The following is a 17505-nucleotide window of genomic DNA, read 5'->3' on the forward strand; positions in this document are numbered from 1 at the left end:
AATTTAACCACTTATAAAGAAGCCCATTACTCTCAGCCCTTCTGTACCTAAGGCTCTGTTGTATTCTGATGCTACAGAATCTGACAGGCTATAAAAAGGAGGCATTGAAAAGGAAACTTGAGGTAAAAGAAAGAAGGACGTACACCCAATAAAAATGCCCAATAGTACAATAAAGTATGGTCGTCCAGATTTGTATTTGGTATAGCTTGAGAGATAATCGCCTCAAGTATCTTCACTGAAATGGGCTCATTTGTAAAATCAAGCCTGAGAACTTGTATGTATTTTCTTTATTTGTTGTTTTGTAGTTTCAGCTAATTTCCATAGGTCTTAACTGGATTTGTGGAATATTTCTGCTATTCCAGGTTCAGCTAGACGTGGTTTTACTGTTGCTACCAGATCCATTATGGAGTAATTTTTCTATGGTGAATGCATAAACATGTTATGGATCACACAAAAATGAAACCAAACAGAAGTCTCAGAAACCATAACAGCATCATAGTAAAATACGTAAGTAAAAGTACTATATTTTTGCAGTCCCAAAGAGCCAAGAAGAGACTTTAATCAGGAGAGAAAGGGTCCACCAGAATAAAAAAAAGTACAGCGAGCATGGGAGCAGAGTCAGAGCAGGTGGGAGGCCTGAACAGGAAATCTGATAGGACTCTCCTCTCCGCCTCTAGCACAGGCACCGCAGGGACAGTCAAGGTGAAACAGTGGCCCCTCTCAGCTGGGGCGACTTGAAGCACCAGCCCCTGTAGCCACAGGTTGCGTGGCTTTCTTGCTTCAGCTCCTAAGCATGGCTGGTGGCCACTGGTTCAGCTCTTGTCCCCAGCCAGTGCTGGGTGGCCATCTTCAGGCAGATCTCAGGAAGCTGGCCACTGCTTCTACAAGGCCCGAGGGGGCTTGAGACTAAGAGGGTAAGGGAGAGAAACCAGAGTCTGAAACCTCCCTCCCTCCCCACATGGGGTGGCTTGGGGGAGGAACAGTAGTCCCTCTGGCTCCAGGCCCACCCAGCCCCACAGTGACAAGTAAGGTACAATCCCTGGGACCACTCACAGCCACTGGAGGTGGAAATCCTTTGTTTAAAAAAGAAAAAAACACCAAAAGATGCCAACCTCCTACAAGCACAGAATTCAAGCTTCAAGACATTGGGGGCAAAAAGGAGAAAGAAAAGGAAAGGGAAAGGAAAAAGAAGAGACAAAACCTATCCGGGCCCAGGGAACTGAACATCAGAGGGCAGCCTGACCAGGCACCTGTGGCCTTGGGGCAGGTCCACCGCTGCTTTGTTGCCAGCTGGAGGGCACCCCCTCTGCCGCATCTACTGCCCACCCGGACCCAGTTCCCTTCCTCTGCTTCAGCTGCCGCTCCCGGAAGTAACACCGGGTCAACTTGCAAAGACACAGGGTTCTGAGGGGGGAAGCCACAGACCCAGCCAGGTGTTTAAAAATTCCTGAGGAACTCCTCAGTCACGATGCGGGTATGCACATCAACCAATAGTTTCATCTCACTGATCTCTTTGTCCATCTCCTCCGTGAAGTGAATCACAAAGTCCACCAACTTGTGTTTATGCATCTGCTCCGCGTAGGATTTGATCAGAAAACCGACCTCACACTCCTCCAATGGTTTCCCCCAAGGGATGAAGAAATTCTCCGCTTGCATCATCACGAAGCGCACCATCATCTTGTGGCATAAAATCTCAATTTCATGGGCCTGTTTTACAGCAATGCCGACCCAGACAGAACCTCTTCCTTCTCATTCCTGCTAAGCGTCACAGATTCTAACAGGAATCGAACAGGAGCTCTTTACTACTCAGGCTGGTGCTGCAAGGTGGGGGCCTGCGAGCGTCTTCTCCAGTGGAAACAGGACGGGCTCTGCAGTCAGGACGAAAAGCTTTTGAAATCCAGCCTCCTCTGTTATTTTCCTTGGGAAAGTTACCCTATTGGAATCTCTATTTTCTCTTCTGTGAAATGACTTATTCCTGTTTCACTGGCAAGGACTGACTTCCACCTCCAGCTCGTGTCGTTCTGCAACCCAAGAGGGAAATTTTCCACGCAGAGGGCAGCCTTCTGAGTGGGTAGGGGCAGCGAGCCACATGCAGCGTGGGAGTGCACTGGGCGGCAAAGCAGAAAGGGCAAAAGTCAAAAATACTATGTTAGCCTTAGGTCTTTCTGTGAGTTACTATTGAGTTCTTACTATGTGAAAATTCGTTCAGTCATTTATCAATAGTTTAATGAGAACTATTTTATACCAGGCAGCACTTTTCATACTAGAAATATAATAGTGATAAAAAAGTAAAATACCTTTCTTCCTTGAATTTATAATACAGTCATTAACTAAACAGTCACACTAATGGACATTGTTAGACAGTAAAATAAATACTTTGAGTGAATATTTTATTGAGCACCGACAGAGGATGAGATAGCAAGTGGGGTGTCAGAGAATATATTCCCAAAGAAGTTTCCCTTTGATCTAAAATTTAAAGGAAAGGGAGAGATTAATTAGGTGAATTGTACAGAAGAGATACACAGAAGGAACTGAATGTGTAAAGGCCCTGTGAGTGCCAAGCACTGTTCTCAGTGCTTACTTACCCAGGGTTTTTTTGAACCACGCAAGTTTTCAGTGTGGTGCAGTTGTCTTGTTTTTCTTTTCTAGTATAAGCATTTAGTGAGAAGTTAGGAGTACTTTGTTCATTGCCAAATATACACAAAATTTCAAGTCAGATTTCTATTTTTAATATAATTTCACATAATATAGCAATGTCTTAAACACAGTTGAATATCAGTGTAAGATAAACACTGAAGATGCATCTATAATGGTGAGTATTATTTTTCTTTTCAGAGAAAGCAAAGTTTTGGTATTTTATCACAGAACAATTTTAATTCTTCTGTTAATTTTCTTTTGATAGTGGGAAAATGATGTTAGGAAAACATTAATTGCAAAAATAACTTGGTATAAGAAAGGCTTTTTCTTAGGCTTTCAGCATAAAGTAATATATAACAATTCAAATTAAAAAGATGCTTAAGTCAATCAAATCTAAATAATTTTATTTTCTAATTCTAGAGAGCCAGCATGTAGATGGATCCACAGAGAAACTGAGTCACAACCTTCACATTCAGTTTCACAGGTAATGTAGAATTTCAATGATTATAGTTCACATGCTGAAGTAGGATTAGGCTTGGCAAATTCTGATATATCCAGGGAAGCCAGGATTGATAATGCCCCGATAAATGTAAATGAATTTTCATTGAATTTTTTTATGTTTTGAGGTGGGAATTAGTGAAATTTAAAGCTACATCCCCAACGTAAGGTATAATTTTTCATGATGCAGAATCCAAAATGCAACTACTCTCAGCTACAATGAAACAATAGATGTTCATCTACACAAATACCGTTGAATAAGAGAATAAAGTTGCACAACATAAAATTTCATATACTTATGTATGTACCTGCTCTTTGGAGGGCTTTAGGCACACCTGTGTGTGGAGAAGGGATTTTGGGGGTGAAAAGTCAGCTACTGTGACAGTGGCTATGACAAACATTTTGGATATGGTTGCTTCTGACAGTCAGTTCTTACCCTCAACAATGCTGGGACTTGATGACCAAGTATATAAGCAGAGCTGTGGAAGAGAGGCAAAAAAATCAAGCTCCGAAGTAAGAAAAAATTGGTTTAAGTTTCAATTCATAATATACTCCCAGTAGTGTGAGTTATGAAAAACTACTTTCTTCTCTGAATCTCAATATCTCCTGTGTAAATTGGAAATAAAATTAATGTCTGCTCCATCATTTTCACCAAGTTTTATGAGCATCACATGAAATAATGGATGTGAAGGTACTCTGATGCTGGCCAGGTGTCACACATTTGTTTGTTTCATCTTTAAATAAGTGTGATTGCCTCTTCTGTGCCTCAGATCTCAGTGCTCTGGAAGTTTCATGAATGTTGAGAAAATTCAGAGGTATGGTAAATCACATGCAGGAAATGTTTCCCATACATCTCTAAATTAGATAACTTTTTATTTTCTAAACTTAATTGATTTACTTAGCATACATTTTATGTGGATACATCTTAACTTCAAAAGAAGACTGAAAAACTCCAGAGAACAGGGAGCTTTTATTCATTTATTCATTTTTTAATTCAACATATGATCCATCGGCCACAGACACTTTGGTGATAGGAGTTTACTGTGGTCCAAGCCGTCATCACCTCTTGGCTTGATTACTGCAATGATCTCTCAATTGGTCTCTTTGCAGTCCATCATCAACATGGTGGCCAGAGCAATATTTGAAAAACAAAAATCAAATCCTATCACTCTTCTTTTCAGAACCCTATAATGGCCCCTCTTTTGTCTCGTACTGACTTTGCTACGTGATGGCCTTCTTGCTGCTTGTGACAGATATGAGTTATATTCCAGCTGTATAGCTTTGTGTTGCCTGCTCCCTCTGACTGTATAATACTGCTCTCCCAGATACTATTTTGCTGACTTTTTGCCACATCAAACTTTCATTTAATTGGAGCCTATCCTGACCATGTTAATATTGGGACTTGAACTTCCTACCTCCCACAGCCAGAGTTCTCATCAACTTTATCCATTTTATGTCTTAGCCTTTATTACCTTCTAACATATTATATACTTCATTTTTTATTATGGCTATTTATAATGTTACTAGGATATGAGCTTTAGAATGGCAAGAATGTTTTTGCTTTGCTCACTGATATATTGCAAATGCCTAGAACTGTACTTAGCATAGAACAGCCATTAATTAGATTCCCTGGCCTCAAGTAATATGTAGCCTCTTAAAAAGGTGTGTAGTGAGGGTAAATTAAAAGTAAACCCTCTCTATCTTTGCCTATGCCTATTTTGTACTCTCTCTGAAATAATGTTTTAATCTGATATAAAAATCTGTTCTGGCACATATTTTTATCTGTACGTTAACAATAATATTTTATTCCCTCTAATTTAGCTGTTGAGAAGTCTGTTTTAAGATAACTTGTTGTTCCACTGTAGGTCATCTTTTTATTTGTATAGACTTTTCAAATCTCTTTATGTTTCATGTTCTGCAGCTTCCTGGAGATGTATCTGTGTGGCTTTGATTTTATAAAGGGAGAAAGGGAGAGAAAAAGAAAAAGAGAGACAGAGGGGCAGAGTTGAGAGAGAAACATTGATCAGTTGCCTCCTGCCCCAACTGGAGATGGAACCCACAGCCTAGGTATACGGCCTGACTGCGATTGAACCCACAACTTTTTGATGTACAGGACGATGTGCCAACCACCTGAGCTACTAGATCAGGACAATGTTGTGAATTTATTTTCATGTGTTTTCTTTTGTGTTGACTTGAATTCCAGAATCTGAGACTCCATGTCTTTCTTTCCTTCAAAAAAATTATTTTTAAAATAGTATTTCTGGTTAATTTAAAAAATTTAAATATAGTTGGTATACAATATTATAGTAGTTATATTAGTTCTAGATGTACAGTACAGTAATTTAACATTGTTATACTTTACAATGTGATCACCCACTAGTTGTAGTAACCATCCATCACTGTGTAAAATTATCACAATATTATAAACTATATTGAAGGAGATATAAAGAGTTTTCCCAAACAAGCAAAAACTAAAGGACTTCACAACTATACTAAACCAGGCTTACAAAAAATGACTAAGAGTCTTTATGCAGAAAACAAAGAACCATAAAAAATATCTCACTGGCAAAGGCAACTACCCCATAATGTGAATCAACCATTTAAAAAGCTAATAAAAGTTCAAAAGACAATAGTAGCAAAATTAACTATAATTATAATAACTAATCAGGGGATACACAAACCAAAAAGATATAAAGATAACATAAAAATATAAATAATGAAAGGGGGAGTAAAACCTAAAGCTTTTAAAATACAATTAAACTGAAATGCCTATCAGCTTAAAATACACTGTCATAGGGTTTAATTTCCAAAATACACAAAGAACTTACACAACTCCACTCTAAGAAAACAAGCAACCCAACTGAAAATGGGCAAAGGACTTGAACAGAAACTTCTCCAAGGAGGACATACAAAAGATCCAGAGACACATGAAAAGATGCTCAGTATTGCTAGCTATCAGAGAGATGCAAATTAAAACCACAATGAGATACCACTTCACACAGGTTAGAATGGCCATCATGAACAAAGCAACAAACAACAAGTGTTGGAGAGGGTGTGGAGAAGAGGGGAACCTAATCCATTGTTTGTGGGATTACATACTGATACAACCACTATGGAAAGCAGTATGGAATTTTCTCAGAAAACCAAAAATGGACCTGCCTTTTGACCCAGAAATTCCACTGCTAGAATTATATCCTAAGAACCCTGAAACACAAATCCAAAAGACCCTATGTACCCCAATGTTCATAGCAGCACAATTTACAATAGCCAAGTGCTGGAAGCAACCTAGGTGCCCATCAGTAAATGAATGAATCAAAAAAACATGGTATATTTACACAATGGAATTCTATGAAGCAGAAAGAAAGTTGGAGCTCCTACCCTTTGCAACAGCATGGATGGAACTGGAAAGCATTATGCTAAGTGAAATAAGCCAGGCAGTGAGATCAAATACCATATGATCTCACCTTTAACAGGAACCTAAACAACAAAACAAACAAGCAAGCAAAATATCACCAAAGACACTGAAATAGAGAACAGGCTGACAGTGACCAGAGGGGAGAGGGGAGGAAATTTTAGGGGAAAAGGGAAAGGGTTTGCAGGAACAAGTATAAAGGACACATGGACAATAACAAGGCGGGTAGTGGAAACAGGAGGGAGGTGGGGAGGGTTGGGGGGTGGGCTGGGCTGGGGGTAAAAAAGCAGAAAACTGTACTTGAACAACAATTAAAATGTAAAAAACAGACAATCATACACATACACACACATGCACAAACACACATATATATGCCTAATAGTAATCAGAAACCTAAAACATACAAAAAATGCACAAAAATGAAGAAAAAGAATCCAATAAAAATGCTTAATTTTAATTTTATTTTATTTATGATTTTTTTCTTTTTTTTTAATTATTTATTATTTGTCAAGTACAGCTTTAAAAAGCCAGCAAATGAAAAGGAAAGCGATCAAGAGAACAACAAAAACAACTGAAACACAATGAACAAAATGACAATAATTATATACCTATAAATAATTATTTTAAATATAAATAAACTAAATATTCCAATAAAAAGAGTGGTAGAATAGATTTTTAAAAATGACCTATTATACACTACTCACAAAAGACTTTTTAGATCAAAAGATACACTCATACTGAAAGTGAAATATTGGAAAAGATATTCTATGCAAATAGAAATAAAAACAAAGCTGGGCTAGGAATATTCATATTAGACAAAATAGACTTTAAAACAGTGAATGTAAAAAGAGACAAAAGCACATAATTTTAAAGGGGTCAATTCAAAGAGAGGATATATGAGTTATAAATATCCCTGCACCCTACATAAAGCACCCAAGTACATAAAGCAAACAATAATGGACTTTGAGGCAGAAATTACCAGTAATACTCTAATAGTTGGGGACTTTAATACTTCACTCACCTCAATGAATACATTATTCACACAGAAAATTAATAAGGAAATGATGGCCTTAAGTGCCACACTAGACCAGTTCAACTTAATAGGCATTTATAGAGCATTTCATCCAAAAACTTCAGATTACAGATTTTTCTCAAATGCATGTGAAACATTTTCTAGGATAGATCACATACTAGGCCACAAAACAAGCATCAATAAATTCAAGAAGACTGAAATTATATCAAGCATGTTTTCTGACAACAATGCCATGAAACTAAAAATTAACTACAGGAAGAAAACTAGGAAAAACATGAATAGTTAGAGACTAAACCTTATGCTTCTAAATAATAGGAATCAAAAACTACCTTGAGACAAATATGTAAAGGATACATGGACAACAACTGAGAAAGGTGGAAATGGGAGGGGGGGAGCATGGGGGGTGGGATGGGATGGGAGTAATAGAAAACTGTACTTAAAAAATAATTAAATTTTAAAAAATGAAAATGAAAGCACAACTGTCTTTCTTTAAATTTGATGCTATTATCTCTTTAAATATTATTTCTCATACTCTATTTTCTACCTTTAGAATTCCTGTTAGCTATATGATGGACTTTCACATTCTATCCTTCATGTGTCTTATATTCTTTTTGCACTTTTTAAATCTTGTTTTTACATTTTTCTTTTTTTTTAATTTAATTATTGTTTAAGTACAGTTTTCTGTCTTTTACTCCCACATTTTTCATTAAATATTTTATTGTTATTCTATTACTATTGTCACAGTTTATCCCCTTTTGCCCTCCTCTGCCCAGCCCACCCTCACTCCCCCTCACCCTGTTGTCCATGTCCATGGATCATTCATACATGTTCGTCGACTAGTCCCTTCTCCTTCTTCCCACCGTTATCTCCCTCCCTTCTCACCTCTGGTTGCTGTCAGTCTGTTCCTCGTTTCCATGTCTCTGGTTCTATTTTTCTTATTTGTTTCTTTCAGCTTGTAAACTTCTAACCACTTGCCCATTCCATTCCTTTTTCCCTGAATGGCTTTCTGCCCCTTGTTCACTTGGTGAACTCATACTTAAAGAGGCAGCTAATGTGCCTCTGCTGGCACATTCTCTGAACCACTGAAGCCTTAATTTAATGTCTTTAATACTCAACTGTGTGGCCCTGAATGTTTTAAAATTAGGTATTGTTTATAAGAAACTTCTCGGATTTATACTTCTATTCATGAATTTCTATTTTAATTGTCTTTATTTTGCTGTTTAACTCATTGATAGTGGCTTTATTTCATTTGGGTAACTTTTTAATTTCTGAAAGAATATCTGGCTGTGTTTCAACCATGCCTATTGTTTTTATCATGGTATCTCATGAATGTTTTCAACTGGCATCTGTAAATAACTTAAAATGCATCAGTTTTATAGCTAAGGGGGTCTAATTCTGCCTTGCCGTTACTGCCCGGCACTAATTCTTGGTTACTGACTTTTGTGTTGGATTGTGGGTTCATCTTCAATGAGGCACTATCTGTGGGAAGCCTGTTCTGCCTGCCTGACAGAAGGTACTTCCAGGTGCTTATGCTCACTTCTGTCTAATTCTGCAGTGATTTACTGGCCTAGGATCAATTTTGGTATTATTTTTTTCAGCTTGGGGGTTACTGGACTATATATATAAAATATAGCCTTCACTCAAAACCCGTAATAAATTATGTCTAGGGTTTTGAATAATTTGAGATTATTAGTTATATTTTACCTGAAATCTAAGATAAAGAGACAAGTGTCCTTTTTATCTTTCTAGGCTAGCAAACTCAGTTTTATTTAGTCCAAATTTTACCAAGTTTGTAGCCCCTCAAAGATTCCGAATGGTTAAAGATCTCATTCTCAGTCACCTCACAAAGCCAGAGTTTCATTTTCTTTCCCTAGACATTAAAATCTAGGCCTTAACATTGTAGAAATCAAGAACCCCGACTCCAGCTCAACCTCCCTCCAATCGCAAACTCAGTTTAACACTCCTGTTCACTTGTGTAGTTCTATTCCCACTTTGGCCTGTAGAGACACTGGTTCCCTTCCTATAGGCACATCAAATTAATTTTTAATATTGTACTTTCCAATATTTTTTCTGCATGAAAGCTTTTGCCCCAAATTCATGATCTTCTGCATTGTCTGAACTTCACGTTCTGAATGTTGTTTTCAGCAAAGAAGAGTTTTCATACGACCATGTATGTGAAAACTTCTACAGAAAAAAAAAATCAGTCTTCTAGGAGTTCCATTTGAAGAAGAAGTAAAACATTTGAATGAACAATTGCAATTAAACGTAGCAAGTGCTCCAAGGATGCTTTGAGAGCAGAGTACTGTCAAATGCTAGGAGGGCAAATGGCTTCTAGTGAAGTCTTCATGGGGGAGTTAAGTTTTCAGCCAAGGAAACAAAGAGAAAAAAAATACTGCAGACCAAGATAAATGAAAATGTTCAAAGAAATACAAGTAATTATTTGGGACTGAAACACAAACCTGGAAGAGTAATTAAATTTAAAACTGAAGAGGGTAGTTAGAGCTAAGATCATGACAGACTTCTGTTATGTTGAAGAGTGTAAATTACAAGAGTTCAATCACAGTAATGATACCAGCAGATGTGCATTGTATAAAGTGCAGCATAACTTTGTGGAATCCAGTCAGTGTGAAAGGTAGATTGAGAAGGAAGTAATTCAGAGGTCATTTCCATAAAACAGGCCATAGAATGTTAGAGGCCTGAACTAAAGCTTTGGGAATGGGAATGAATGAGGATGGACACACTTAAGCCATAATCAGGAGAGATGTAAGCAATAGGACTATAGGACTTACAACTGTATAAAGAAATAAAACTGGAATCACTCTCAGGTTTCTCATTTGCACACCGGAGTATTTATATTAATCACTATGACAGAAACTGCAGTAGGCATATATTTGGCACAAAGAAAATACACCCATCTTTAGAAAAGTAAGATATAAAATGTATATGAAACATTTAGATAAAGACACCCTCCTCCTCAACATACACACATGAAAATACACACATTTTTTTCACTTAGACATACAAATTCAGAATTTTGTCATTTGAATGCCAAGATGGGGACTTCTGTTTTACCTGGTACCCTGGGAAAATTAACCCTTCAACCAGGGTCACTTCCCCCGGTTCTAAATTCAAAAGATAATTGGAAGATGTCTAAGCCAATGTTAAAAGACAGAAGCACCTTCCACCAAAAATGTTGATTTCACTGGGTTCAAGGTTAGGCCAGGAATCTGCACTTTTTAAAAAAGTATTTGATTTATTTATCTTTAGAGGGGAAGGGAACGAGAGAGGAAGAGAAACATCAATGTATGGTTGCTTCTCATGCATCCCCTGCTGAGAACTGGCCCCTGCCAGGAACTGGCCTGCAACCCAGGCATGTGCCCTGACTGGGAATTGAACCACGATCATCTGGTTCGCAGGCCCATGCTCAATTCACTGAGCTACACCAGCCAGGGCTGGAATCTGCACTTTTAACAGGTGTCTCAGTTGGTCATGAGGCAGTCACTCCACTGAACATCCATTGAAAAGCACCGCCTAGAACTCCCCTTTTCCTTAAATGAAACCTATAACTTCAATTCCTTGGTATACACCATGAGTATTAATCAACGTTGTAATAGAAGTAAAAAGCCCACACTTTCCCAGTTGCTGAAGTCATCACCCTGTGATCTTCTGACAGGAATTGCACACAGAAACTGTATTACAGGATTTGACTAAACAGTGAGTAAGCAGCCAAAGCCAATGTGAGCATCATATCTCCGGCTTTGCACAACCTATGAAACTGAGCCAAATAAATAAACCAGTTTAAATCACTGGTGTTATATATTTACCTGTCAGAGAGCCAATAAAGCATCAACCGCTAGTCATTTTCATGGTTACAGCCTGAATATGGGACAGGAAAATGTGTCAAATGTCCATGAGAAGAAAAAGAAATTTTTCTCAGGTAGAAATAATAAGTATAAAGACATCCACATACACAAAAACAAATCCAGAGATAGACCTAACACCTTTTACAAAAATTAACTCAAAATGCATAACAGATGTAAATGTAAAGCATCAAAACTACAAAACTCCTAGAAAATAACACAAGAAAAAATATAGATGACCTTGAGTTTGGTGATGACTTCTTAAGTAAAACATCAAAAGGATGATTCATAAAAGAAAAAAATTGATAAGTTTGGCTTTACTAAAAAACTTGTGTTCTGTGAAAGACACTTTTAAGAGGGTGAAAAGAGAAGCCATAAAGAAAATATTTGCAAACCATCTGTCTGAGAAAGGACTGGTAAGCAAATTATGCAAAGAATTCTTAAAACTCAACAATAAAAAATATATTACCTGGTTTTTAAAAAATGGACAAAGAATCTGAAGAAACATCTCACCAAAGAAACACACGATTTAAAAGATTTTAATATCTTATTATTCTTTTAATATCTTATTATTTTGTTTAAGTAATAAGTATTTGGAGTTATGTTCTACAAATCTATAAAGTTTGGAGTTGAAGGAATTGGTGAAATGCTAACAAGTATGAGGCAGGAAACAGAAAAGGTGTCTGCATTTTAGAAGAAACTCCATTATAGGACAAAAGCAGATAGATACATTGACCACATTCAAATCTCAATACTTCCTCTGTTTTTCTTTCTTAACACATCATATGACCTAACTTTATAATTGTTGTGGTCTCTGAGGAGAGCCCAATACATGCTCTTCCCCACCTCAATTTTGAAAAAACAATTGAGACTTAAGGCAGAAAAAAGTAGAATGTACCAAAATAGCATCTCTATTCATAACAAAATTGATTGTGAGGATTCTATTATAATAATTTTATAACCAAATATGTAGATCTTTCTGCAATTTGGTCTCTGGCCGTGTTGGAGTGACTAGCCCATTTTGCAGTTTAAACTCTGATTCTGTCTATCAATCTAAAGAACTGCATTCCCTCCATTGTCTGTTTCACCACAAAATCATTTTACCAACTCCAAGGGAAACTGAGGCATTGGCCCCTGCATTGTGACCCCTTCTCCCCTGCTGATCACATCTTATGACTCCATCTGTCAACTGTATCCCATGACTGTACCTGTTGACCATGAATCAAGAGAAACCACCCATTGTTCTTATCTCACAAGTCCACTTGCTGACCACTGAGTCAGCTAACCATTGAAAGTCCACTTATCCCTATCAACTAGAAAATGAGTGATGTGTTTATGTTCTTGTTTCTCTAGAAACCTTCCTCCTTTGATCATCAGCTCCTTGCAAACCCTTGCTTTATTTTTCCCACCTCAGAGCATGACTTTGATTAATGCCAAAGGCTACGTTCTCGGATTTGTAAATCATATCAAAATGAAACTCTCTTTAAAGACTCAGAAATAAAATTCTTATTGAATTTTTATTTGCAGGTTCAGGAATCTACTCAGATAAAAAAGCCAATAAGCTTCCTAAACTCCAAAAAGGACAACTTAGCCACTGAGCCCAGTAGGTCACCCTCCGTTACAAAGAAGGAGCCTGTCTTATGAAGGGTAGCATAGATCAATGCATCCTGTGGGAAGCCCATTCCTAATTTCAACAGAACATGCTCAGTTTAGTATTTCTTAATTTACCAATCTCACAATGATTCCAGTGCCCCTGGAGCAGTCCGAGTAACAGGGCAGAGAGGAACTAGGATTCTTACATTAAGAAAGATCTCTTTCCTCCGTGGCTGGTGTAGCTCAGTGGATTGAGCGTGGGCCTGTGAACCACATGATCGTGGTTTGATTACCAGTCAAGGCACATGCCTGGGTTGCAGGTCAGTTCCCAGCAGGGGACAAACAAGAGACAGCCATAGATTGATATTTCTTTCCTTTTCTCCTTCCCTCCCCCTCTAAAGGTAAATAAATAAAATCTTAAAAAAAAAAGAAGGATCTCTTCCCATGGGAGGAATCATCAGGAATAGGGAAGAAGCATTTACTCCATCTCAACAGTTACACTGTGAGATAAATAGCATTATGTCTATATGTAAATTCTGAACATATATGTTTTGATGCTTTTTCCAAATTCTTGGATCTATAAAAATCTTACGTGTTCTTTCAAAATGTTAAAAATTACACGCATGAATAGGATGATTTTAACATTTATGCTAATCATAATACATCAACCAGGTGCCAACCTGAACTATTGTACTGAGCCAGAATGTGAGGCCAAATCTGGGTTTGGCAATAAAGCTGAAATTAATTAGTAGAATCTCCCAAAGGCACGGGAGGAGGAGTGATAGTATATGCATCCATTTGGCAATTCCTCCTCTACTGTATTGGAGTGGGGCTACTGATTAGAGATTGAAAGATTAGAATTCAAATTCAGAGGAGAAATAAAGGAGTGTTGAAGATGGCGGCAAGGTAGGTGGGAGCAGAGCCCAGTTCTCCCTGTGCTCAGCTGGAACACCTAGCAGATCTTTGGAGGAACAGAGTGAACAGCCAGTGGAATCCCAGTTTATATGAACTTTGGAGGCTGAAAATTGTACAGGACATTGAAAAACAAATGGTGAGGAAATTGCACTGGGATGGTAAAGGTCCCTGGAATCTGCTCCCGGACCAAGACTGCTGTGCCTCTGACCCCGTGCCTGCCACAGGATACAAGGAGGAGAGTTAGATCACCAGCTGCCTCCCCTACCAGGGAAGGGAGGGCAGCCTGGCACCAGGAGGGACCTGGATGCTGGAAGTTGCTGGAGGGAGTGGAGATGGAGTGGGAGACACACAGAGGCAGTATACATCCCCTGGGACTGTGGACACTGGTACTAGAGAAATTGGGGTGCCAGGCGACACCTGGAGAAAGGAGAAGTTGCACTGTGTTGGACCCTGACTCAGCTAGTCTCTGGACTGGTTGGAAAGGGGCTGTGTGAAAAGCAATGTGCTCATTAAGAACGGTGGGCAGCTGTTTTGTAAGGAACTCTCAAGCATCAGCTGGGTTGCCTGAGGGTGATTTGAGCTGTGTACACCCAGAGACTGAGTGGTGGAGTGGAACAGGGTGCCCAGGCCTGACCTGCATTGTGTACCCAGAGACTGGGTGGCTGATTTGAGCCTGGCAGCTTATTTGAGCCTGGCAGCTCATGGAGGGCCTGGGCCAGAGGATGAGAAACTATGAATATTGTAGCACAGACCTGGTTCCCATTCTCTCAAAACCATAGGAAGGGAGAAAAGCAAAGCCCAGCCCCACTCTTCCTCTGGCATCTAGGAAGACTAGCAGAATTCACTGAACAGGTTTAAAGTCCTTAGGAGGCTTATATATTTTTTTGTTCCTATCTCTTTCTTTTTCCTTTTTTTTTTTCGTTCCCCAAGTGAAACAATAAGACTTGGAATTACAAAGCATCCAGAAACAGATCCAAAGGGGGAAAACGAGTCTAACACCAAAAAATTGAGAAACTGAGACAAAGGTCACTTTGCTATCCCATAGAGCTGGCATTTTATTGTTTATGTGTATTATTACTTTTTTCATTGTTTTTATCACTTTTGTTTTATTAGTATTTTTTTATTTCTCTTCCTTATGTTTAGTTTTCCTCATTTTATTTCTCGTTTAATTGCATTGTCTGACTGGTATTCCTTATTCTCTCTGAATTGTATGTTATTTCTCCTTCTTTTATTTCATTCGTGTTCCAATAACACTCTACTATTTATCAGATACTTTCTACTCTTGTTATTCAAATAAAATATTTCTTGTCATATGATTGTTGTTCCATTACTATTGTAAATAATTGTCAATCCATGCAATTGTACATGCTACACAGCAACCCTCCCTGATCTTAGCCCTCATCACTTTAATCCTGAGCATTATTATTATTGTGGTTAACTTTATTCTCTCTCATACTACAACTACTTTCTATCCTTTAATCTCACTGTATCTCATCGGCTAACCTTACATAAGCACCCTGTTTTCTGGATTCAGCTCACAGTCCTCCTTCTCTCTAAGAAGAGTCTTACCTCTTACATCTTTTATAAAAAGTGGCTATGTGGGTGAAATATCACAGGTAATGCTATACTTATCCAAAGAATCTCCTATCTGTTCTCTACTTGCTGGTACTTTAAATGCCCCCAAATACTTTCCCATTGTCTTTATCCATTTTGTCTACCCACTGCCACTGATCACATACAACATTAGGTGGGAGCTGCAAATACCAGTATACCTGCTGGAGGAGAGAAACCACCAACAAAGCAATCACCAAAAGGTAAAAAACCCAAGTACAAAAAGAGAACCCACACAAACAGAAGAAAGGGCAAACCTAGAGTGTCCGGATAAGGAGATCAAAGAGACCACACCACTGAACCCCACAGAATTCCTACCATAGAAATTCACCCTACAAAGACAGCTAGCAAAGTAAAACACCAGGAAGTACAGAAACAAACAAAAAGACACACCTAAAATGGGGAAGTGAAAAAATAACATGCAATCAGAAGGAATGAAAGACTCCTCGCTAAAAGAACTAAATGAAATGGACAAAAGTATCAGATTGATAGAATTCAAAATAATGGTTATAAAGATGCTCAAGGATCTCATAGACAAGTACAAGGAACTGAGTGAGAACTACAACAGTATGAAAAAGGAAATAGAAACTATAAACAAAAAACAGAAAGAACTGAAAAACAAAATCTTGAAAATTAAAAGCACAGTAGAAGGAATTACAAGCAAGCTGGATGAAGCAGAGGATTGAATCATCAAGCTGAAGGACAAGGTAGGAAAAAAATCCAGAAAGAGCCCTGGCTGGCGTAGCTCAGTGGATTAAGTGTGGGCCTGCAAAACAGACGATCTTGGTTCAATTCCCAGTCAGGACATATGCCTGGGTTGCCGGACGGTTCCTTGCAGGCTAACTACCAGCAGGGGACACACAAAAGGCAACCATACATTGATGTTTCTCTCCCTCTCTCCTTCCCATCTAAAGATAAATAAATAAATAAAATCTTTTTTAAAAAATTTAAAAAAATAAAATAAAATAAATAAAAAAATAATAAAAAAAATCCAGAAAGAGCAAGAAAAGGAAAAGAGACTCCAAATGAATAAACAGGTCCTAAGAGAGCAACAAGACAACAAGAAATGAATAATATCCATATAATAAGGATACCAGAAGGAAAAGAAGAAGAGCAAGGGATAGAAAAGTTATTTGAAAAAGTAATGATAGAAAACTTTCCTAATTTGATGAGAGAAAAAGTCACACAAATCCAGAATCACAGAGAGTCCCAAACAAGAGGAACCCAAAGAGGCCCACTTCAAGACATATCATCATTAAAATGGCAAAATTCCAAGACAAAGAGAGAATATTAAAGGCAGCAAGGGAGAAACAGGAAGTAACATAAAAGAGAGGCCTGATAAGATTAGCAACTGACTTTTCAATGGAAATGCTCCAGGCCAGAAGAAAATGGCAAGAAATATTCCAAGTAATGAAAACCAAGGGACTACAACCAAGATTACTCTACCCAGCAAGGCTATTAATTAAAATGGAAGGCCAAAAAAGGGTTAGAAGAAATCTAAAAGAATACACCTCCATCAAACCAGCTCTGTAAGAGATACTAAAGGGAATACTTTAAGAAAAGGAAGAAAAAGAGTTAGAGAGAAACACAGGTATGAAAAAATGGCAATGAATAAGCACTTGTCAATAATAACCTTAAATGTAAATGGATTAAATGCCCCAATCAAAAGACACAGAATAGTGGAATGGATGAGAAATAATGACCTACATATATGCTGCCTACAAGAGACCAACCTCAGAACAAAAGACCTACATGGACTGAAAGTGAAAGGCTAGAAACAAATATCCAAGCAAATGGACAGGAAAAGAAGCCAGGGTAGCAATACTCATATCAGACAAAACAGGCTTCAAAAAAAGGGACATAAAAAAGAGATCCAGAAGGTCATTTCATTATACTCAAGGGAATAGTCCACCAAAAACACATTAACATCATAAATATATATGCAC

The 17505-nt window shown here is 38.0% G+C and overlaps 1 protein-coding gene across 1 annotated transcript in view; it reads right to left on the reverse strand.

Annotated features, from left to right (window-relative positions):
• Positions 1-1437: 1437 nt before the first annotated feature.
• Positions 1438-17505, reverse strand: part of LOC118987686 (actin-related protein 2/3 complex subunit 4-like) — a 52960-nt gene continuing 36892 nt past the window's right edge. The window contains exon 2 of the mRNA XM_037046908.1: positions 1438-1707. Within this exon, the coding sequence (XP_036902803.1) occupies positions 1438-1707 (270 nt within the window). The remainder of the gene's footprint in view (positions 1708-17505) is intronic.

The sequence above is a fragment of the Sturnira hondurensis genome, unplaced genomic scaffold, assembly GCF_014824575.4.
Source record: "Sturnira hondurensis isolate 20B ecotype Veracruz unplaced genomic scaffold, ASM1482457v3 Scaffold0005329, whole genome shotgun sequence".
Classification (NCBI taxonomy): Eukaryota; Metazoa; Chordata; class Mammalia; order Chiroptera; family Phyllostomidae; genus Sturnira; species Sturnira hondurensis.